Below are 22780 nucleotides of genomic sequence, written 5' to 3'. Positions count from 1 at the left end.
CTTGCGCCCTGCCTGGCTCTCCATGGCACTGTGCATCGCTGGAATGCTGAGAGAAGCCTGGCCCTGACCCAGTAGAACCCATCCTCCTGTCAGGACAGCGGTGCCAGCCACATGGCTTGGTGTGGGGGCAGCCCAGGCACAGGAGGCATTGGCAGCCAATGGACCAGGCCACCCTTACCCTGGACACCAGCAGTGCTTTTGTCACATGTCTGGTTTAATGCAGAGATTTCAACCTTCTCCTGTCTCACACAGCACACCCAGAGCCAGATTCCTCTGCCTGTCACCTCTGTCACCTACTGTGGACTATTGCCTGCTCCCCTCCCTGAGCAGCACCAAGATCCATGTCTCTAGCCAGGGCAAAAGATGCCCCCTGCAGAGCAAAAGATGTCATCTCCTCTGGCTAGGAAACCCTGTGGCATCTCCTCCAGCAGCCACAGAGCCCAGCTGTGTTTCACACGAGACAGAAGTAACTTTGATGACATTCTTCGCCTTCTGGCAGGCCAGGGCTGAGCTTTCCTCCTCTAGAAGTTCCTTTCTCTTTCTCACCTCCCTGCTTCAGTACACGGCCTGTCTGGCTTGGCTGCTGCCAGCGATGCAAGAGGCACCCTCCCAGGTGATGATTTCTCCCTGGGATCCTGGTTACCTTTCTGCTCCAAGGAGTTACTGTGTTGTCTATTTAGATTAGTGATTTATTACCTGCAGGTAGGGCAGGCACTGGCACAGCATGTTTTAATGTAGTTTTTATGTCTCAACCACCTTGCTTTTGTGGATCTACAAACTGCCCTGTCTGCACTGCCCCAGCTGTTGCAAACTGCTGGGCTCTGCCCAGTGCAGCATCCCTTCGTGTGTGACCCCACGGACAGGGTAGCCCCATTTGAAACGCTGCCTCTGTGGCCATCCAGATCTCCATGCATGGGGTGGGTGGCCCTTGCTGAAGCTGGCTCTGCCTGAGTCCTGACTTTTGGGGCAAGCCCCTGCAAGAAAGAAAACAAAAGCTAAAATAATGTCGGGAGGGATGTTCCTAACCACTTGTTGTCACCTTTGAAATTAATTCTTACTCCTGTGACCTCTTGCAGCTCTGCTTTAAGAACAAGATGGTCACAGACAACAATTTAACTGTGCTTCATCCACGGACAGAGGGGTACAGGCTTCTTCACATATAAGCAGCCAAAGCAAAAGGGTTTTTTCTCCACTTTTATGACAGGAAATGGCAAGGCAACATAGGCAGTGCTTTCCTAGCTTCCTTTTATTTTTATTTACCCTTAAGAAAAAGAACTATTTTGCAGAGAGACATTTTGGGAGGACTCACTGGCCCGACAGGAGGTGAGGCGGGACCTACCCCCACCCACCCCTGCTGCCCCGTGGGACTCAGGTAGCCCAGTCCCGCACCGGCACCGTACCTGGCTCCTCAAGGCAGGGCGCAGCTCCCCGGGCTGCCCGGCAGCCGGCCCTCCTCCGCCGCCTCTGCGGCTGTCACACCATCGTCACGCGAAGGCTTCCCGGTGCTCTGCAAGCCCTAGAAAGCCGCTTTTGCCCTCCAGGCACTGAGGTCCTTCGGCAGAGGCGCGGGGCCGGGAGCAGCGTCCTGACCGAGGGACAGCGGCGCGGGCGGCGCGCAGAGCTGTGCCGACTGCGGCGTCTGTCCGCTCTGCCGCGGGGGTGTCGGCACGGTACCGTGGGGGTGCCGGGGGCCGCCGTGCCGTGTCCATTGGCCCGCGGGCCGTTACTCTCCACGATGAGCCGGAGAAGGCCTGCGCCAGGGAAATCCATGATGACCACCCCCCAGCGCACGGGCTGCCCGGCCCGGCGCCGCAGGTGCTGGCAGCAGCGGGGGTTCACAAAGCGGGCCACCTCCTCGGGGCAGGTGAAGAGCCCGTTGCCGGAGCAGAAGGTGAGGTACATGGTGGCGGGGTCTCCACCGGCCGCGTTCTCCAGGTGCCGCCGCACCCGGGCCCACTTGCCCTCCAGTGAGAGCACGTTCCAGGCGTCGCTGATGCTCAGCTGCTCGTAGGGGATGCCCAGCACCTCTCGCGCCAGCGCCTCTAGCACCACTATCTTCCCGCGCACCTGCCCCAGCATCGGCACTTCCTCCCGGCACCACACGCAGCCCTGTCCCTCTTCCAGCAGGCAGCGGTGGAGCTGGGCAGCGAAGCCGGGCCGGGAGAAGATGGGCAGCTCCTCCTTGATGCGCATAAGCACGGCCTCGCCGGGGTGGGCGCGGAGGAAGCGCAGGGTGCGGCGCAGGACGCCCCGCAGGCTGGCCCGCTGGAAGGTGCAGAGGTGGTAGATGCGGAGCTCGCCCCGCGACAGCTTGCAGCGCACATCCAGGAAGCGTATACCGGCCGCCAGCTGGGCCTCCAGGCCCCAGCTCTGGCACCGCAGGCGCCGGCCGCCGAACAGGCTGAGGGAGTCGTGGGTGCCGGGGATGGAGAGGCGGGAGAGGGGCAGGGCGTCGGGGAGCTCTGCCATCCAGTCAGGGCAGCAGGCTGCCGGCTGGGGCACGCAGTCGAAGGCAGCGCTGCGCCGGGACCATGTCTCCATGCCAGCAGGAGAATGGGCACCCCGGCACCTGGCTGGGCCCCCGGAGCCCTGCTGTGGAGGGGAAGCAGACCATGAGCGGTGGGAACATGGCTCCCGTGCGTCCCGATCCCACGCTCCCCAGTGGCATCCCCACCGTACCATGAAACCCTAGAGCACACCATAACCTATAACGTACCACATGCGCCACACACACGTTGCTGCCTGTATTTCTGTCGCATTCTACTGCTCCCTTACCACCCTAAAGGACTCGTCCCAGTACCCCAGAGCCCTGGTACACCCCAGCCTCCCCCTCGTTCACCCACCTGGGTTTGCCTGTGGCTGTGGAGCAGAGCCCGACGGGCAGGGCGGCCGTGGGTGCCGGCGGCACACTGGCAGGTGGAGCGGGATGCCAGCCATTATCCCGGTGACAGTCGTGACGCGCGTCCTGCCGCGCAAATGGCACGTGCACCTGGGATTCATCCTCAGCCCTCGGCAAAGGAGAGCACTTGACACACCAGGCTGAAAAACCGCCTGGCTGATCCCGACAGCAGCCATTCAGGCCTCTGCACCTCCCACCCCAGGAATCAGGACAAACGGGATCGTGGTGCCGCGGGGCCCCTTGATGCTGCCCGTGGGAGTGGCTGTGCAGAGCCGCGGGATGCCCGCAAGCCTGCTCCAGAGTTATATCCAGGTGGGACCTGGACCACCCCGGTGATGACTGGAATCGTCCCTGTCAGAGGGACAACGCACAGACAGTACCCGGAGCAGGGGTCTGGGCCTGCCAGCACACTCCAGGACCTGCTCAGCAAGAGTTCCCAAAGAAGTGGGCTTCATCTCCTTACTCCTCAGGCACCAGGGACTGCTTCACACTGGAGTCACTGCAAGGCTGTTCGACGTGGCGGGGGGGGGGTAACCTCCCCCTGGCCAGGGGACACAGCTGCCGGGCACCCCGGTTGGCAGCACACACTGAACCCAGCGGGGTTTGGAGAGGAGCCGCCGGACAGGTCACAGACGCCTCCGAGCATCCCTCCAGCTCACATCCCCTCCGCCTGAGCGGGGCGGGCACAGGGATCCTCGGGGTGCCTTGCCACTGCAGGAACAGCCCGCGGGCACAGGCCAAGGGGCACCTTCCCTGCACGCTGTGCGCAGCGGTCAGGCTGAGCGGGGGTCCCTGGGGCCGCCCCCGCCCCGGACAACCCCGCCCGGCGCCGGGAACGGCTCCGCCTCGCGTCCGTCCGCGGCTGCCGGGGCACGGAGCGCCCAAGCCGCGGAGCCGCAGCGCGGCGGCACAGCCGCGCACGTCCGGGCCTGCCCTGGCCCAGGCCCGGCCCCGGCCCCGTCACAGGCCCTGCCCCCGGCCCGGCCCGGCCCCGCCCGCTGCTCTCGGCATGGCGACGGCGGCGAGCGGCGGCGGCAGGAGCTGCTTCGTGCTGGGCGCCTCTGGACAGACGGGCCGGGAGCTGCTGCGGGAGCTGCTGGCCCGGCGGGCCTTCACCCGGGTCACGCTGATCGGGCGGCGCCGGCTGAGCCTGGGCGAAGCGGAGGCGGCCGTGGTGCGCGGGCCGGGGACAGGGCTGCCGTGCTGGCGGGGTCGGGGCGGCGGCGCTGACCCTCGGCTTCCCCGCAGGAGCAGGCGGTGGTGGACTTCGAGCGGCTGGGCGAGCACGCCGCCGCCTTTCAGGGACACGACGTGGGCTTCTGCTGCCTGGGCACCACCAGGGCCAAGGCTGGCGCAGTGAGTGGGGACCCGCCTGACCCCCGGGCGAGCAGGGGTCCCGCCTGACCCCTCCCCTGCCTGCCTGTTCCCCGTCCCGCTGACCCTGCTTTCCCCCCGCAGGACGGCTTTGTCCGTGTGGATCGGGATTACGTGGCGCAGGCAGCGGAGCTGGCGCGGGCGGGGGGCTGCAAACACTTTGTCCTGCAGTCCTCCCAGGGGGCAAACGCACAGAGCCGCTTCCTTTACCTCCGTGTGAAGGTGAGGGGGCAGCTGGGGTGGGCCTCTGCTGCTCGTGCAGGAATCACAGGATGCTGGGATGCTCGGAAAGGAAGCAGGAGCTGAGGACTTGAGATGCAGATGGCTCTGGGGGTCCTCCTGCTGCTGCGGGCCAAAGGAAGGGGCTGGCTGGTATGCACAGCTATGCAACTGGCTGCTTATAAAGCAGAACAACACCTGCATGCAGCGTCTGTCTCCCTGCTCAAATTCCAGAAACATATGCTGGGGTCTCTATCCCAGTAACAGGTCGCCAACCTTAAGCTGGGATGGCTTCAGCTATATGGGGAGGCTCAGGGATTTGTCCAGGTGAGACATGAACTATCCCGTGATAGAAAGCCCAAAGGCTACCCAGGGAGGGCCACACCCATCGCAGAAGCTTTTTTCTCTGTATTTTGTGCGCTGCAGCTCCCAACACCTGCTGGACTGAGAGCTGCCGGCCAGCGTCTTTTGCCTGCTGGTTCCATCGCTGGGCTGGATGTTGAGTCCAGATGCTCTCCGGAGCAGCCTGTTGCAGTTTAGCATGATGGTGGCAAGGGCGCGCTGCCGACCTGTGGCCCATATCCACCTTGCCCCAGCTGCCTGGCCTGGGGAGCTGATCCCTGCCTGGCCCTTTCCAGCTTTGCATTGGCATTAGTGCCATCCTGCCCTTGGCTCAGCAGCTTTTTCCTGCCCATTCATGGGGTAGCAGGGATTGTGTTCGGAGTCATCCTTGTTTCCTTTCACCCTGCCTGGCTGCTCTGACAGGGAGAAGTGGAAAACCTGGTCAATGCTGTTGGTTTTGATCGCTGTACCATTCTCCGGCCAGGGTGAGTAGTGGTGGAGGAGGGAGGGTGCAGGGTGGAGGGTTGCCAGGGCAGCAGGGAGATGCTTCCCTGGGAGATGGAGGAAGGGAAAGGATACACGAGGACAGGGCTGGGGAGGGAAGTGGAGAATGTCACCAGCTCCAAATGCAGCTCGTGGATGAGCAGACTGCTTCCCAGTGCTGCAGGGAGCAAGCTCTGCAGTTTCCTCTGGCCCATCCCAATGCTAGTGCCATGTGCCATGCAAGGACAGCCTTGGGCTGAAAGCTCAGGTTGAGGCACATAGGTCAGAGCTTATCTCCAGATGCACCTTGACCTTATGCAGAGGGAACACTCACCTATGTCCTTGCAGCTGTACTGTGCTCTTGCTACCTAGGAGAACTGGAATTCTGCTTTCACCAGCCACAGTGAGGAAAGGAGTTTAGTGTCCAAGGGCTCAACTCTGTTACATTCCAAAGCCCCAAAACCGATGTCGATTCAGGGAGCAGGTCTGGGCCCTGCTGCAGCTGGAGAACTCAGTCTCTAGCCTTCATCCAGGATTGTTTCAGGCTGATCCACCTCACCTCCTTGCTCTGCAGGGTGCTGCTGTGCAAACGCCAGGAGTCCCGACCCATGGAGTGGATAGTCCAGCAGTTCTTTGGTGCTGTGGCTTGCGTGTTCCCCACCGCTAACTCAGTGCCTGTGGAAACGGTGGCCAGGGCTATGGTGGCCTGCGTGCTGCAGCCGGGCGAGGAGAAGGTGAAGGTGCTGGAGAACAGGGCCATCCATGAGCTGGGAAAGGCAGTGCCACAGCAGGGCACATAGAGCAAAAGTGATGGCAGGCATGAGCTTGGTTCAGCATTCGGATGCTCTCTGGGCTGAGAATGAACGCAGGGAGAGGTGTGGGGTGCTTGCATGGCTAGCATGGAGCCAGAGGTATTTCCACTTCTTTGTGTGGTGGCTGATTCTGTCAGGGAATCAAAAAATGCAGGTGCTGGCTTCTGAGTGAGGATAAACAATGTGCTCTGCTGCCTGGATCCATAACACAGCTACTGGTAAAGATGATGTAATCCAGGCCTTGAATAAAACCCTGTGACTGATCTGGTTGTGCTGGCTTTGTGTTGAAATAATGTCTGCCACCCACACACCAACAACCCAGCCTCAGCCTCATGTGCTCAGATCGTGCCACTTCAGAGGATATACACAGGCAGGTGACAGGCACAGTAAAGCAGAGAAGGCTCAGCCGCCTGTGTGGAGGCTGCACTTGACAGAGCACACGGTGGCACCAGTGCTGCTTGGATAGCAGAGCTCCTGGATGCTCAGCAGCAGCTGCTGAGGCGCTGGGAGTAGTGGCTCTGCCTGCAGCAGGTCTCTGCAGAAACTCGTGGCCTCATCTCAGGCTGCAGAGGGACTGTTTTAGGGACGCTGCTGTTCACACATAGCCTGCCAGTTGGTATCGTAGTCACAAAAACACTATGCAGATACTTGCATGGACTTGCAAATACCTTTCCCTCTGGGCTCTCCTTCCAGGCACAAATGAGCCTGAGCCCAGCACTGTGTTCCCAGGAGTGCTCTGCGTGTGCAAAAGTTGAGGGGGGGACACTTTGGAGGGGGATTGCTCCTGCCCAGGTGCCAAAAGGAGAGCAGGTTCCTTCTGTGGGCGTGGAGCAGGCATGAGGAGCAGTGCAGTGTCCCAGGCATGGCCCTGGCTGTTCTTAATCCTCATGCTCGGGGTCGAGGAACTCGATGGGATGCAGAACATACGTGACTCCCAAATTCCCTGCTGGCCAGGATCCCAGTGCTCTGGGTAACACTGCTTTCCAGGATTTTCTCTGACCTCATTCACGTCTCCTATGTCAGTGACTTGGATGTGGCAAATGGAGAGAGGCTAGATCTCATCTCCTTCTTCTACATGAGAATTTCCATCCTTGGGTTGGGCCTCAGAAGGTTGGTGGAGGAGTGAGATGGTGTAAGGACTGAGACTAGACAACTCCTCAGCCACATGTGGGGTCAGTTCAAAGGGGCCACAGAGCCTCAGCCACTGATAAGACTGTCCCAGTGAAAGCAAAACAACACCTTTAGGATAGTATTTAATGCACAAAGGAAAGTGAGAGGTAGGCTGGTCAGCATCATGTAAGTGTGAGGAGCAAAAACGCTGGTCACCTGCAACACTGGGTTACACAGGCATAGTGCACTCAGTGCTCAAAGAGATTTTTTTTTTAAGAGGGCACGTGCTTATACAGTGGAGTGGAAATGAAGACCTGAAGTGCAAGCTGAAGTGGTAAGACCTTAAAAGAAGTGAAAATTGAGATGACGGTATAAAAAATAAAGAATTCAAGCTCTGGAAAGTTACAGGTGAAAAGCCACAGAAGATGTGAGGAAAGTATCCTAAAGGCATAAATATGAATTATGACTATGTGAGAAGCAGAAAGTTTTCCAGGGAGGCTCAAGGACAGCATGTGATCAGGCTCCATAGGAAGGAATGAGCCATCCCAGAAAGCCTCTGTGAGTTACTTGCATTGCCCTTTGCTCTTAGGGAGCTCACACTACCATCATTCCTTAGGGGACACACATTTGCACAACTGTCCCAAAGCATGCAGGGGGAAAAAAAAATATTTTTAACCCCATTTTTAGGACACGTGGTTAAAGGTCTGCCAGAAGGAGCACTCAGATGAACGGCCAAATACTCTCCTGGGTGAGAATTGCTGTGATCCTTATACCAAAAGGTCAATGTTGTTAAATATGATGCTAGTTCTTAAAAAATTCCAGTGGGAACCAGGAAACTGCAAAGCAGCTAGGCTGCCTTCTATAAAAGGCACATTGCTAGAAAGGATAATAAAATCTGGAAACAACAGGGCCAAGGATAAATTGGGTGTAATGGGAGATTCCACATGGCTTTTGAGGGGGCAGTTGCAAGGCACAAGCCTGGAGCCCTCTTGGAGAAAACCAGCCATTGTGTACACAAGACAATCTGCTCCTCAGAGTGCACTCAGATATCAAAAAAGCTCTCCCAGAAGGGCTCTTAAAGAAATTAAGCTGTCATGGGAAGACAAGGAAGGTCTGTGTAGTTCCTTATTGGAAATATTTTCTTAGCACTCCAAAGCCTTGAAACACACAAACCAAACATTTCTTGCTGGATAAAGGTCTGTGGAAAATGCAAGCTATTTCTATGTAATCCTTGTTTCTCCTCAGTGGTAACAGTGTCTTTTTCAGTGTTTCAGATAAATCTGTGTTAAAATGCACAGCTGCAATCCCAGCACACAGTATATCTTCCTTATCACCCTCCCACATGGAGTTTCCTCACACACTTTGGACCTCAGTTCCCCAATTTGCTCTGTGCACTCCTTAAACTCCACCCCAGAACTTTGGAAGAGATTTTAGACCTTCAGCCACTGAATTGCGGCAGAGGGGATTTGCCCACCCTGGACTGAAAGAGGTGAAGGAGACAAAAGTCTGCAGGGAGCAGACCCAGTCCCTCCAGGGGGTCCCACTGGGCAAAGCTCCGGGTTCCTCTGGGCAGCAGGAGGCCTGCAGAGATGGAGTCGTGTCCTTGGCATGCCTGGAGGGGTTCTCTGCCTTCCAAGGGCATGCAGCCCTGTGCAGCTGGGGGCAGAGCAGAGAAAGGTGCTCAGAGGCTGCTGGACAGCATTCACACACACCACCTGGTCCCACAGACCCAGCCTCTCCTGGGATTCTGATGCTGGCTTTATTACAGAGGATTAATGGTGAAAGGATAGCTGCAGTCCCAAGGGTTCAGAAGTGGAGGTTTCCCAGGAGGTCCCATGGCCCTGCTGTGACAACCCAGCCGGCCCCTCTTGCCCAGCCCATGCTGCCACCACCTTCCCTTGGAGCCAGGGGCTGCCTGAGCAGCCGGCAAAGCCTCCTGCAAACAGCACCACACTTCAAGGGAGCTCTTCAAAAGCAGTCTCTGAGCTGGCTGGCACTGACCTGGTATTCAGTGACATCCTGGTGATATCCCTGCTAGCAAATGCATGGCCCCGATGAACCCTCTGGCCCCAAGAGCACTGGCAAAGCCCACCAAAAGTGCAGTTTGCAAGGCTATGTTCCTTCAGAGAGCAGGGGCTGCACCCCAGCTGCTGGGAGATGGGGCCACTGAGCCCTGTGCTACCCCTGACTGGGGTGAGGCACATCCAAGCTCCTCCTGAGTCCTCTGGGAACAGGGCAGAATGAGAACAGCCTGGAAAAGTGAAGGACCTCCATCCTCTGTGGCTGCTGCTCTTCCTTTCCCCACTCTGTGAGACATGAGGGAGGCTGGTGGGCACCTCCATGCCAGCAGAGGGAAGGGCAGCCCACCAGACCCCAGATCTGACCCCTTGCCTGAGTGCATCCTGTGGGCTCTGATCAGCCCAAGCCATTTATTATCTGAGCATCCCAGCCTCTGAAATTGTCAGCTGCACTTTTTTTCATTTGGTTTCCACTAAAACCCAGAACAAAGCCAGCCCAAGCTCTCCAGGGAGACACAGTTTCCAGCAGACTTCCAGCTATCTCTTACTGCACTCAGATGCCTGAAATGCAGACAGCGTCTTGCTGCATAATCCAACAACAGCCCCAAAATTCAGCCAGGAGCCAGAGGCAGGCAGGCAGAGCTCTGACACAGCACAAGAGAAAGGGGCGCAGGAGCTGAGCTTAAATGTAACGCTGGGTTTTACCCAGGGAAATGATGGTTGTTAGTGCACCCGGATGTGGACAGCCAGGTTGGGAGCAAAGTCTCTATTCCCAGCTGCCAGTGTTAAACAAAGCACAGACATGCACATTTTCATAGTCACCCAGGAGCCAAGGTCTGAAACAAAAGTCACTGTTAGCTACCACCACTGCTGAAGTGGGGGATATTTTGACATTAGCCATAGCCTTGAAATCAACAGCAAGACTTCTCATAAGTACTTTTATTTTTCTGAAAGTCCTATTTTTCACTGGAAAAATATCACTTGAATGAAGCATTTCTACCTAGCTCTTCTGAATACTGACCTGGAGCCTGATGCATCATTAAACAAAACGCTGTGGGCTTCCTGAAGCCCCCTAAACATCACCTTGGCCCTTCCAATTCGATTACATGACCTCACCCCAGAAAATCCACATTTTTCTTCCCTCCGTGTGAGCTTTGAGAGAAGAAAACAAAATCCAGAAGCCGCCGGGGCCAGCTGCATCAGGCCGGCCGGCATTGGATACGGGGCTGGCGAGGGTCCAGCTCCGGCGCTATATAGGAACGAGGGAGGCAGCTGGGCTGCAGACGGAGCCTCTGCTGCCCGCTTTGGCCGTCACTCACACTCTTCTCACGGCCGAGGAAACGACAGCCTGCCAAGATGTGCAAAGGATTAGCAGCGCTGCCCCACACTTGCCTGGAGAGGTGAGAGCGGCCGGGATGCGCGGGATGCCGGGGACTGCCTCCCTGCAGGGCTCTGCCTGCCGGCACAGGGGCTCTTCTTGCAGCGCAGCCCCGTGATGGGCATCTCTTACGGGGACTGGGATTGTCCAGCTCTGAAGGGACGATAAGGGAAGGGAAGCTTGCTGGGGGTGTCTCAGTGGGTGCTGCGAGTAGCTGAGATCCTCGGCGGGATGAGCGCTGACTCGGTCCCAAACTCCCCAATCTGCCCTGGGGGTCATTCTGCTGGGTGAGTTTGGGCTGCTCCAAAGCCAGCCCTCCCCTACTCTGGGCAGGAGGGCTTTATCCTCAGATCTTAATTTCTGCAAAACATGGAGGAGGAGGGGAGGAAAGAATCAGGACAGAGGTTTTACCTTTCTGAGGTGAAAACAGCCCTGTCTCCAAAGTGCCTCATGATCCTCTTTCAATTGCCTTCGAGGTGCTCACATGTGGAATAGCCAGACCTGGCCCCTCTCATGAGGCTCAGCCTTGTACAGAGCACCAGCTCTGCTTCCCCTGTGGCACCCATCCTCATCTTCATCTCTCCCCGCTCTGGTGATCACCCCAAAACCTGCGCCTGATGGTGGCAGAGGCTCCTCTCAGCCCCTTGGGAGGCCAGGCAGGCTCCAGCCCCTGGCCGTTTCCCTGCTGGTTGGAACCTGTCCTCTCCTCTGCTCCTACGGGCTTTGGAGGGGGTCCAGTGAGAAGCAGAGGTGCAAAGCACCTGTAGTCTCACTGCAGCAGCAGGGCCCTCAGTGTTTCACCTACGGAGGAAACTTAGGAAAAGACTCAAGTGAATCCCCTCAGTAAGGGTTCCCTAGCACCTGCAAATGCCTTAGCACGGGTTTTTGGATGAGAGTGACAGTGGGAAGTTCACTGCCCTGAGGGGAGCTCCAGAGAAGTTTTAGCTGAAATCGTGTCAGCAGGGGGTGATGCTGCTTGCCCAAAAGGCAAATTCTCATCACAGGCACAAAGCAGGAGCGCAGGCCTGTTTGTTTTTTTGATGGTTTTGTTGTTGGAAACTTGTCTTTCAGTCATCCTATGAATCCATGCTGACCTTGCCTGCTCCCCTGCAGTCTCCTGTGCCCATGGGCAGCCAAGAGCACTCTTCCAGTTGTGGGGGATCCACATGTTTCTGCTCTGCTATGGCCCTCGTTGTCACTCTTCTGGCACTTTTTAACAGTACATTTTCTTAATAAAGATTTTCTCCCACTGCTGCTATGCTGCAATGCCCTCACACCTTCGGTCTTGGAGGCTTCACTCACACTTTGACACGCAGAGTCAGGACTGCATTGTGCATCACCTTGTGTTGCTCTACAGAGTTCCCCAGCTGCTTCACCGCAGGTATCACGAGACCCTCCTGCAGCTCCTCACAGCTTGCCCCAGGTGCCATACCCGGGGGCTGCAGGATCTGCTGCTCAGCCACTGACCCCTTCTGCCGCTGCTCGTGAGGTTGAACGGTGTGACTCCCCCAGCACAGGTGTGTGCCACCTCTCCCACACTGTCACCCACGGCCTGACCTTCCCCTGCCCATCACGGTGCTCTGCCGACTCTCGGCTCTCCCCACAGCACGTGCTTGCTGGCCTCTTCAGGGAGGGACGATAGGTTGAAAGGAATCTCTTCCTATGGCCAGAGGAGCCTTGACTCCTCTCCAATAGACCATATTTGTCCATGTGTCCAGCACGGGTCTGACAGGGCTGCCACTGACATGCCCGTACAGCATCAGTCTTGCAGCTTTATGGCTCCTCAAATCCCCTCCGGAGGCTTTTGCACGTGAAGGGGCATTTCCTCTGCCACCTCCCTGCCCTCAGGCACAGCATCACCTTTAGCTTTCAGCTGTGGCTTTAAACTCCTTTGGGCTTCTATTTTTGTTTTGTTTTTAAAGCTGGAGTCTCTCCTGGTCCTCCCCAGCAGCCCTTCTTGCTCTTGATATGTTTGACAGAACCCATATTTTCTATTAATGCTTCTTGGAAGCTATTTCTCAGACTTTTTCTTGGCTTGCTTCCATATGTTCTCACAGTTAACCTTTCACCATTTACAGTCCTCTTGCTTTTTCTCACTCGGCCATAGCCTCTATTTTTTTTTTAAGATGCTCCTTTTGTTTATAGCTGCCTTCGCCCCCTCCCCCCCTCACTGTTTAGCCTTCCCTGAAGCCTTGCTTGAAAGCTTGTAATCCATCTGCTGGAGAACGCCAGAATGGTGTCTTTAAATAGCCCTTCCCTCCCTCAGCCTGCAGGCTTTCAGCCTGCTCCTGTCCTTTCTCACTTCCTTTTAACAATCTTCCTTATCTCTGCTGTCTCTACAGATGTCATGAAGGTCCCAGTGCCAGGGAACTGCTCTGGTGCAGGGGGGAGGCTCTTGCTGCTGTCCCCACAGCTGCAGGGCTCAAGCAGGGTGGGCAGCTGCTGGGGGTCCCTTGGCAACACCATGGGATCGAGCAGGATGGGAATGCTGAGGGCCTCAGTGACTTTTGAGCCTGACAGCTCTTGGCTGTAGGTCGCAGTCAGAGGATGGTAGTCAGAGAGCAAGGTTTTGAGTCAGGTCTGAGCACTTGTTGTGTGAAGCCACCATCGATTGCATCCAGACCTCGGGTAGGTGTTGGCCACATCCACACCAGGGCAGGGGGTCCCCAGGTGCTGCTCTGACACCAGCAGAGTCCCAGTCTTGTCTTCCCAGCTCCTTGGGTCATTCTGGGCTAAGTTTGGCTCTTGGTGCCTCTGCTCCCAGCACAGCTTGTGTTATCCTTCTGCCTGCTCAGGAACTCCTGATATCCACTGTCCTTGGTTCCAAGGTGGGCAGCCCCCCAGCCCCTTGCTTGTCCCCCCTGCTCCTGCCAGATGAACCCCCCATGATGTGACTCACGGTCCAGTTGCTTGGAAGGGACTGTCCCTGCTGCACAGCACCTGGCACTGGCAGGGGTTTGACCGTGGCAACATCTCCACTCCTCCCTCCCGTGTGTTGGAAGAGGGACAAGGTGGCGCCCAGCATTTCTGCTCAGCCCCACCTGAGAGATGCTCCCTGAGCCCATGTGTCTCCTTCCTGCACGAACCTGTGGCAACAAGTGCAGCTGTCTGGGGAAGCAGAGCCAAGGGAGAGGCCAGCATGTCCTCTTGGCTTTCCTGCGGCACCCTCTGCACCTACCCATTGCTTTGGTGCTAAGGGGGATGCCCACTTCCCCTGCTCCCTGTCCCTGCAGCTGTGCCTCCCCAGGGGTCAGGGCCATGCCAGATGGTCCCAGTATGGCAGTGCTGGCCAGCGGGGTGCCGAGGGGCAACTGAGGCTTGCCAGAGAGCCAAGCCCAGGACATCAAGAGCCAGCTCTGGCTCGGAGCACTTGTCTGCATTTGACTTATTTACTTACAGCAGGACGAAGGGCAGCATCCCTGTCCCAGACACCTCAGTGTGGGAGCATGGCGACCTTGTCACCTGTTTCCTGAGGTCCTGAGCTTTGCAAGGTTCAGGTTTTCTCAGGAGCACCAGCAGTGGAAGCTGTCTCTGCAGCGGCTGACGCTGTCCCTGACAGCAGCGGTGTTTTTGGGTGTGTGCTGCCCTGTGCCGTATACTGGTGGTCCCTGCAGCCCCAGGCTGGGCTGCTCTCTCTGCCTGGTCCTGCTGCCCACCTCCATGCAAGGGTGGCTGCTCAGAGGCACGTTTCTGTAGCAGAAATGAGGGGCAGCTGGCATGGAGCAGAGCAGAGCAGAGAAGACAGCCCTGTGCCAGGTCTCCAAATGTCGCTCATGGGGACTGGCGGGTGGAAACCAAAACACAGAGAGTTTTACAAGGAGGGAAAAAAAATCAAAGGAATTGAAATGAAATAGCAGACATAGCAATGGAACAATCATCCACATAGGGCTTGTGAAAATAAACAGCAGAGAGGAAAATTGCAGGGAGCCCTGAAGATCGGGAGCTGCAGCTTGGCTTCGCTGGCCATGCTGAAAGCTCAGCCCAGTCAGCCTGTGAGGAGCAGTCTGTCCCCTCTCCTTCACCTCCTTTGCCAGCAAGATGACCTGGAAGTCACCAAATGTCACTGTGCAGGGAAAAGCCCTGTCCTGCAAAGGTGGGGACTGGAGGTGGGGGAGTCTGTTTTCACCCCTTCAACCTCATGCAGCACACCTGAGTGTTCCCTGCAAAAGCTGGGCTTGCTCTTGCTACCACCCCTGAGCTGCAACAGGGGTGAGGGGAGCCTTCTCAGCAGTTTTAGATGCTTAGGACCTAGTTACTACTTGTATTGCATGAAAGGGAACTTTTTGGGAGACATCTGGGCCTGCTGCCAAGCCCCAGGAATCCCTCTTTTCTCTGCATCCTCCAAATGGAGGTCTGGAGCTTGGCCTTGGTGCAATAGGAAGTGGCAGTCAGCCTTTGGCATCTTCAGCTCCTGAAACCTTTTTTCCTTCTCTCTGCCCAGAGGAGGCAGCGCCCAGGAGGTGCCTGTTTACAGGACCCTTCCCATTGCAGATATAAGGCTTATATATCACTGCTAAACATGCTATATGTCCATCTAAGGGCTCTGAGTGCTGTCAGCAGTGTGGGGCTGCGTGGGGTGGCACCACGGGGCAGGTATCCCCCAGCACAGCACCCGCACTGCCTCTTCTCTGAAGGTTCACCTCCTCACCAGCCCTTCTTCAAGCTCATCTCTATAGAGACTGGGCGCTGCAGACACGTCCCTAATTCAGCCCCAGAGCAGCCTGACAGCGCTGCTGATACAATTATCCTGGCCACAGACGGGGACAGAGCGAGGAGTTCAAGATCAAGAGCTGCCACTACTGCGCAGCACCTGTTCAGAAACGCTACAGACAGGCACAGCCTTTACAGCATTAGGGTCCATTTGTTCACCTGGAATTAGAGTGGATGCAGGGCAGGGACTGTGAGCGTCCCACTGCCCCCTTCTTCTGCCTGACCTGCCTCTGCTCCTCCCTTGCTACAGGGCCAAGGAGATCAAGACAAAGCTGGGCACACTGCTCCAGAAGCCTGACTCGACCATCGACTTAATCATCCCCTACCCCGAGAAGCCGGAGAAGCCACCCAAGGCCCAGAAGTGAGTGCTGCGTAGGGCTGGGCTGCAGCGGTGCCTGTGCCCAGCCAGTGGGGTGGATACAAGCCCTTTGGGGATGCAAAGGAGCTGAAGCCCTGCTGTGGGCTGGCACAGCAGGCTCTACGTGGCAGACAGCTCATGACATGCTCCTTGCATTCTGCCTGCTAGGTGCAGGCTCAAGAAGTTATGTCAGGGCAGCATGAGACATGTCAGGCAATACAGCTCTATGGAAACTAGATTTCCCATGAAAACTCAATTTACTTTTGATGAGATTTCATGTTATTTGATGGAGGTTTTCCCAGAGGCATATGGCACTTGGACTTCTCTGAGTCACCTGCCTGAGCCCAGAGGTACCAGCCTTTGCAGCCGTCTGGCTTTGGGGTGGCAGCGTGTCCCTGAGTTGGGTGCACAACCTCGAAGCACAATGCCTGGCTCGGGGCAGCTTTGTGGTGATGGGACCTCCTCACCTTATGGCCTTTGGCTTGACCACTGCTCTCCAGCACCGAGCTGGTGTATAATACTGGCTTATCAACATTATTTAAAGCACATGGAACACTCATTATTTTGCCTTCCAGTCCAGGCTGCGGGGAGTGATATGCAGGGGGATGTTTGCCAGCACGGTGCCTGCCTGCCACAGCGCTACCTGGCAAGAGCTGTCCCTGCCAGGGAGGGCTGGCAGAGCCCAGTGGATTGTGTGGTTCTCACTCCACTGCTGCCATGCCCCTGATGCCTCTGTGACAGAGACACATTTGTCTCAATTAACCATCCCTGCAGAGAGCTGGAGAACATCTCCATTCCATCTGGAGGAGCTGTTTTCTCCTACACTGCATCATTGTGCAGCCCTGGCATCACTCACCTGTCAGCATTTCACTCGCAGTTAATATCATCCCAGGGACATTCAGATAATGGGAAAGTGAATTTGGTGGTTTCCAGGAAATCTGGATTGTGTTAGGTTGCTGCAGTGATGCTCTTCTTCACTGGGGTGAGAAGTCGCCTGACAGGGACATGGGGGCAGGGAGAACTTTGATCCTTGATGGAAATGCAAACACAATTCAAGGTCCAGAAAGTGAAGGATAAGAACCCCCTGCCATGGTGCCTACTGCTGATGGTTTGGTGACAAGTGAGGGCTGGTAACCACCCTGAGAAAGCCTCTCCTTTCCCTGCTGCAACCCCTTGGGCAGCGTGGCTAGGCATTGGCACCTGTACTTCCCCCAGACTCACCACAGAAGCTTCTGGGGCCCCAGAACCAGGACAGTCTGTCCTGCCCGTTCTCCCTTCCGCTTCCAGGGCTGCCCTGCTCAGCCAGGGGGTTTCAGCCCCCATGTGTGGCCCCTGCAGCAGCAAAACAAGAGAGTGCAGCGCTGCCTGCAGGGTGTGGAGATGGTCCACAGCCAGCCCAGCACTCAGTGCTGAGCAGGGGGCATCCCTTGCCCTCCAGTCAAACGCTGGCAGCGATGCAGGGAAGGAGCTGGGAGCCCAAGGCAGCTTGGTCAAAGTCCTCGGAGCTTAAATAAAAGAACAAAAAACCCACAAGAAAAAAAAAAGAAAAAAAAAAAAAAATCCAACCAACCAACCAACCAAACCAAAAAACCCACACCCACAAAACTCTTCAGTCTCACTGCAAATATCACATTGCAAAATATATTAAAACAAAAATAAAAAAAGAGGAAAAACCGTGCGGATGGAAAACGCCGGCGGTTTCCAGGGGGAAGGGCGCCGAGCCCCGTGGCCCGGCGCGCCGCAGGGCGTGGGAACGGGCCGGGCGGGCTGTGGGAGCGGAGGGCGCTGACCCCGGCCGCAGCAGCCCCCGTGGCCGGCGGGGAGCATCTCTCCCCACCCCAGCAGGAAAACACAGAGATGCTTCCCAGCCGCCCGCAGAGCCCCTGCTCTGCGTGGGCGCTGGGGCGAGGAGGAGCGCTGCGGCTGCAGAAGGGACTCGCTTTGCAGCTCAGCCGCTGCTCTGCTCAAGTGCGGGGGAATTCGCCCTCCTCGCCCCATCCTCACCCTCCCTGCACTCGGCTCTGCCCCGGAGAAGGGCGCCTGTGCTGTGATGCGGCAGCATCCCTATTGCAGTTTCAGCCTCCGCCCCGAAACTCTCAGCAACTTGTTACTCTGTTCCTCCCCATTTCTAAAGGAGTTGTTTAAAAACCGGGAGCCCAGGAGGAAGCTGTGGGGTAACCACGGACCACCTGGGCTTCCTTTACTCTCCTCAGGCCATCTCCAGAGGAGGCTCTGCAGTGGCGTGATTCCTTGGAGAAGCTCCTGCAAAACCCCTGTAAGTTCACACCTCCCCGTGGCTGGTCACCTCCCCTCTTTCCACGTCCCTCGGGGGGCTCAGTGAGGGTTTGGCCCCTCTTGCACTGCCAGTGCTCAGCGAGGTCTCACCTCCCTCTTGCCCCCCCCAGATGGGCTCGCCAGCTTCTGCAGCTTCCTGCGCTCCGAGTTCAGCGAGGAAAACGCCGAGTTCTGGGTGGCCTGCGAGGACTACAAGAAAACCAAGTCCCCCGTGAAGATGGCAGAGAAGGCCAAAAAGATCTATGAGGAGTTCATCCAGACTGAGGCACCCAAAGAGGTCAGTGGCCATAGGCAGGAGATGGTACTGGGAGAAATGAGGCTGCTGCCTTGTCAGCCTCCATCCCAAGGGAGAGCGATGGCTGCAGGGCGCCTTGTGCCGTGGCTGAGGGGCTCGGAGGGCTGTATCCTTGTCAAGGGGGAGCCCCATCCCCTCATGCTGCACTCTCATCCTTCACAAACCCGGAACCCCTGCTGGCACGCTCAGCCTCTGGTGGGCTCTCTCCAGCCACGGGCACCCCCAACTCATGCCTGTCCCCTGCTTCCCCACAGAGGCATGACATCAATCATAAGGGCTGACAATGTACAGTAATCTTCCTCCCCAAGACAGCTTTGCAGCAGGACAGAGCTCATCCTGACAGCTTTGCCACCAATGCAAAATGAACCCGCTTCAGTCCCTCCCCTCGCCGTTTGCATGATTGTTGGTGGGACAGAGCAGCACTCAGCCCTCCAAAGGCAGGCTCCCATCCCTCTTACACTCTCATGACAGGTGAACATCGACCACTTCACCAAGGCTGTGACCATGAAGAACCTGGTGGAGCCATCACCAACCAGCTTTGACATGGCCCAGAAGAGGATCTTTGCCCTGATGGAAAAAGACTCCCTGCCCAGATTTGTGCGGTCAGAGTTTTATCATGAGTTAATCAAGTAGCAATGCAGCAAGGGCTGCACGAAGCATCCCCACTGCTTCTGTCTAAACACCCGCCCCTTCTCCTGCAGCCGCTTTGCTTTCTTGTTACCGCCCCAGAATAGCACCCAGGGGTGTTGCTAAACACCTCCCCCCATGCTTTGGACTGTCAGTTGTCCTGGTGTTTCCTCTCTTAGCATCTCATTCCTCTCCCACAAAAGACCAATTTGCAGAAACTCCCTGGAATTGGGACCCAGAAGGGTGAGGGAGCAGCCCCAGCTCTGCAGTGACCAGGAGCCACAGGGCCAGCTGACACATCCCTGGTGCTGTGGAGCTTGGCATTAGCTGGAGGCTCTGAGGTGCTGACTTTGCCTTCTTAGGACTCCTTAGAACATGATCATTTTTCTCCCAGTGTTGCCCATGTTGCTGGTTTGCCCCAGGCTCGCTCCCAGTTTCCCGGGGTGCAGCTGCTGAGACTGCTCAGCCGTCCTGCAGGTGCTCCCCTCCCTGGCCAAGGCGAGCTGACACACACCCACTGCCTGATTGGCATCACCTTCCTGAGGGAAGCAGCAGGCACCACGACAGCCGCCCAGGGTGGAGGGCACGGCAGGGGCAGCAGTGACACGTACAGCAAGGGTGGCACTGTGACAAGGATGGCAGGGACCGCTGTACGGCAGGGCCGGGTGCTGCAGGGCACGCCTGGCTGGCACCAGGGGTGAGCAGGGCGAGCCTGGGGCATTGCTTCCCCAGCAGCTCCACTCGGAGCCAGCCTGCTTGCTTCACTCTGAACAGAAAAACAAGAAGCTAAAACTGTTGGTCCAAAACACCGGGACTGTTTAGCAACCCAGAACTGCTCTCTCCAGCCTTTGCACGATGCCCTGAGCTCGCAGGGCACATCCTCTGCCACATCCCAGTGCACAGCTCTCCTGGTGTGCTGGGATGGCAGCTCCAGGGGCTGCTGCAGGGCTCTCTTGTCTCAGTTGCTCCTCTCTGCAGTAGGCATGCCAAAGCAATACTTCTGCACAAACCCAACACAGGGCATCAAGCACAGGAGGAAGGGAAGCCGTGCTGGGGGGAAAAAAAGCTGAAATTCCAGCTGTTCGGATCCAAGTTGAAAAATCCAAACCAAACACAAAAAAACCAAATCTGGAAACTCAAACCCATCACTGGAAACATGAAAAATAACCCCCTGGCTTCTAGAACAGAGTGCAGACCCTGCTGAGTTTGTATAGCCTGCATCACTCTCTCCTGTATCCTTCTATCTGCCTAAGCCATATGTTTCCATAGGCTGTCTCTAAAAAGGACCAGCTGCCTTCTAATGGTTCAAAGCCAGCCCTCTGCTCACAGAATAAATCACACCTGAGGATGGGGCAAGGGCATACATGAAAAACAGCCCCCAGGATCTCATTTCAGCCCCGAGGGAAATGTGATAAACCCCTGATCCATGGGGCCTGGATGGTTCATCCCTGTGTTGGTTTCCTGGTGCATCATCCACAGGGTCATGGCTTGCAAAGAGCTGCTTCAGCCAGCAATCTGGCAGATGCCAGCAAAACATCCATGGCCCTGCTGCCCACTGGCATCCCAGACCAGTCCCCTTCCCCAGGCTCAGCCTCGCTGCAAGTCATGGGACTCCACGCAAAATGCAATAACATAAACAACGGATTTTCCAGCCTCTTCAAGACTTGCAAAATCTGATCAAAACCCCACCAGCCCCAAATATTTACACGTTGTCACTATAGCAATGAAGAAAAATACATCCCGAGCTGCAGGAAATGGGCTGTGTTTTCCAGGCGGGAGTGGGGAGGCAGGGGAAGGATGGAGGCAGTCACAAACGTGACTCTTTTTTTAAGCTGTGGAGCAAAAGGCCTGGGAAAGTCAGTGCTGGAGCAGCAGGGGTGATGCTCAGAGGCATTCCCCCGGGGAGAATGCAGAGGGTGGTGGCTTGGGTGATGCTGAAGAGCCCAAGGGAGCCCATGAGCAGCAGGAGGGTCCCATGGAAAGGGCACAGGACCCCCCGGCAGTGTCTACCATTCAGGTGGGCAAAAAAGGGGAGGCAGAAGCAGGGCTGGGTGCAGGATGGGGGCTTCGCCAGCCCCTCTGCAGCAGGGTGCTCCCCTCACCTCTGCCTGCACACGCTCCCTGCACGCTCCCAACATCTCCATGAACTGGTGTCAGTAGAAGCGGGGTCAGCACGTTCAAGCTCCTCATTTAGAGCGTGACTCAGAAATGCAACACCAAACGACCTTCCCTGAAGAAAGACCTGGATCTTTCATTTCTACTTAATTTTTCGGTGGCTATTTCCAGATTCCCTCACACGTTTCACAGTTAAATGCCACCGCCACCAATGCCATAGTGTTGGGATGCTGCTGGAGGCTCTTGCTACGCACCATCAAACCCTGGAACGTCACTGCTGCGGCAGCGGCATGTGGGGCAGGGAGACGGTGTCTAGGTATGTATGTGCTGAAAAGAAAGGTGCAGGCTGGAGTCAGGAGAGAGGAAACAGCTCTGTTGGCAATCCCTCCCTGGCTCAATTTCTGCTAAAATGCTTGAAGTCTACTTTGAGGGCTGCCAGTGATCTACCATGTGGCCAGAAAATGTGGCCACTGAAGCCTTTTGGAGCTCTAGGGAAGTTGTGTTTGTGTAGAAAGGTCGTTTGGCTAATTGCTCGGGCAGGCTTGCCCAGAAAGGTGTCAACACCTGTACCAACCCCACGGCCCAGCTTTCCACAGGCCCAGAAGTATTTACTATTGGGCTGATGCCAACCGTCATATTTCTGGTAGGAGATATTTCATGTATTTTATCACTATATACAGCAGTACATAAACACAACATGTACATCTATATTCCTGTATTCATGTATACATGTACACACACATATATTCCTGTATCATGGGCATCTCGACTCCCCTGAGAGTCAGAGAGCTGAAAAGCAGGGTTTCTGGATGTGTGCTTGGGGTCCATCACAGAGAGGAGTGTGAGTGACCAGACCATCTCGAGGGAAACCTTGGCGATCCAGCTGAGCAAACACAAAGGCATCCTCCAGGACCACCATGTGCCTGTGGCATCTGTGTGCCATCCTGGCACCTGGGCTCGTGCAGGAGGCAGGTCTTGTGCTCCCCAAGGGACCCCTATCCCTGCTGTGGGGCAAGGCAACCCCACGCTGCAGCCAGGGGCATGGGGCACCGGGCACTGCCTCCACACCACCCTGGCGCCCGCTTCTTGCCACAGGCACACATGGAAAAGGGCTCCCTGCAGCTGCATTCCTCAGAGGAACACCAGGAGATGGTTTGATGTGTGTTTTATGGTGACTTCAGCGACCTGGAGCCTTGCACCTCATCAATCACAGGACGAACCGCCCAGGTCTTGCCCTGCATGCTGAGACTGGGATCTGCCAGGGCGACCCAGTCCCAGACTTGGGCACTGCCAAAGCCCAGTGGCTGAGGGTGTCCTTGCGCTCATCCAGGCTCCCCTCAGGCCTTGGTCACTCCCTGGAGGGTGCTGCACGCTGTGGCCAAGGGCTGGGGCAAAGGCAGGCGGGCACATCAGCTCCTCACACCCGGGAGCTGCAGGTTTTCAGTCTGGAGTTTTCCATGGGATTTCAACTGGAGATGTTCATGTGGAGAAGATGTGAAGTGCTGGTGTGCAGTGAGGAGTTGTGTTAACCCATATTCATGTACCACTCAGTAATCCACACATAAACATGTATTTCTGCTACTGTCTCCATGGTCTGTTCATTTTGTCTCTTTGAAGGTGCAGCATTTTCTTAACCACTACAGAGCACTCCCAAAACTTGTGCTCAAAAGCCTCTGAGAGCTTCTGCTGCAATGATGCAGGGGTTTCTCAGTAAACTGGAAAGGGAATAGCCTCAAGGCAGGTGC

The 22780-nt window shown here is 56.5% G+C and overlaps 3 protein-coding genes across 3 annotated transcripts; 2 read left to right on the top strand and 1 right to left on the bottom strand.

The window, feature by feature from the left end:
* Window positions 1–1516: 1516 nt before the first annotated feature.
* On the bottom strand, window positions 1517–3598 carry LOC120756599 (1-phosphatidylinositol phosphodiesterase-like). The gene is given in 3 exon segments (XM_040073136.1): window positions 1517–1638; window positions 1641–2592; window positions 2844–3598. Coding segments are annotated over 2 exon segments (1023 nt in total). The 5' UTR covers window positions 2542–2592; window positions 2844–3598.
* A 310-nt stretch (window positions 3599–3908) lies between these two features.
* Window positions 3909–6392, top strand: HTATIP2 (HIV-1 Tat interactive protein 2). Its single transcript, XM_040072946.2, has 5 exons — window positions 3909–4073; window positions 4148–4255; window positions 4358–4495; window positions 5258–5319; window positions 5892–6392. The coding sequence occupies exons 1-5, from the start codon at window positions 3909–3911 to the stop codon at window positions 6115–6117; spliced, it is 699 nt and encodes a 232-aa protein (XP_039928880.1). The 3' UTR covers window positions 6118–6392.
* Window positions 6393–10523: 4131 nt separating this feature from the next.
* RGS5 (regulator of G protein signaling 5) lies at window positions 10524–22621 on the top strand. The gene is made up of 5 exons (XM_040072968.2): window positions 10524–10657; window positions 15596–15706; window positions 17917–17978; window positions 18109–18275; window positions 18765–22621. Exons 1-5 carry the CDS (start codon window positions 10614–10616, stop codon window positions 18924–18926), a joined length of 546 nt encoding a protein of 181 aa, XP_039928902.1. The 5' UTR covers window positions 10524–10613; the 3' UTR covers window positions 18927–22621.
* The last annotated feature ends 159 nt before the right edge of the window (window positions 22622–22780 follow it).

Source organism: Hirundo rustica, chromosome 9 (assembly GCF_015227805.2).
Source record: "Hirundo rustica isolate bHirRus1 chromosome 9, bHirRus1.pri.v3, whole genome shotgun sequence".
NCBI classification, from domain to species: domain Eukaryota; kingdom Metazoa; phylum Chordata; class Aves; order Passeriformes; family Hirundinidae; genus Hirundo; species Hirundo rustica.
Note: the sequence above shows the minus strand (reverse complement) of the source record. Positions and strands in the feature narration are given on the sequence as shown.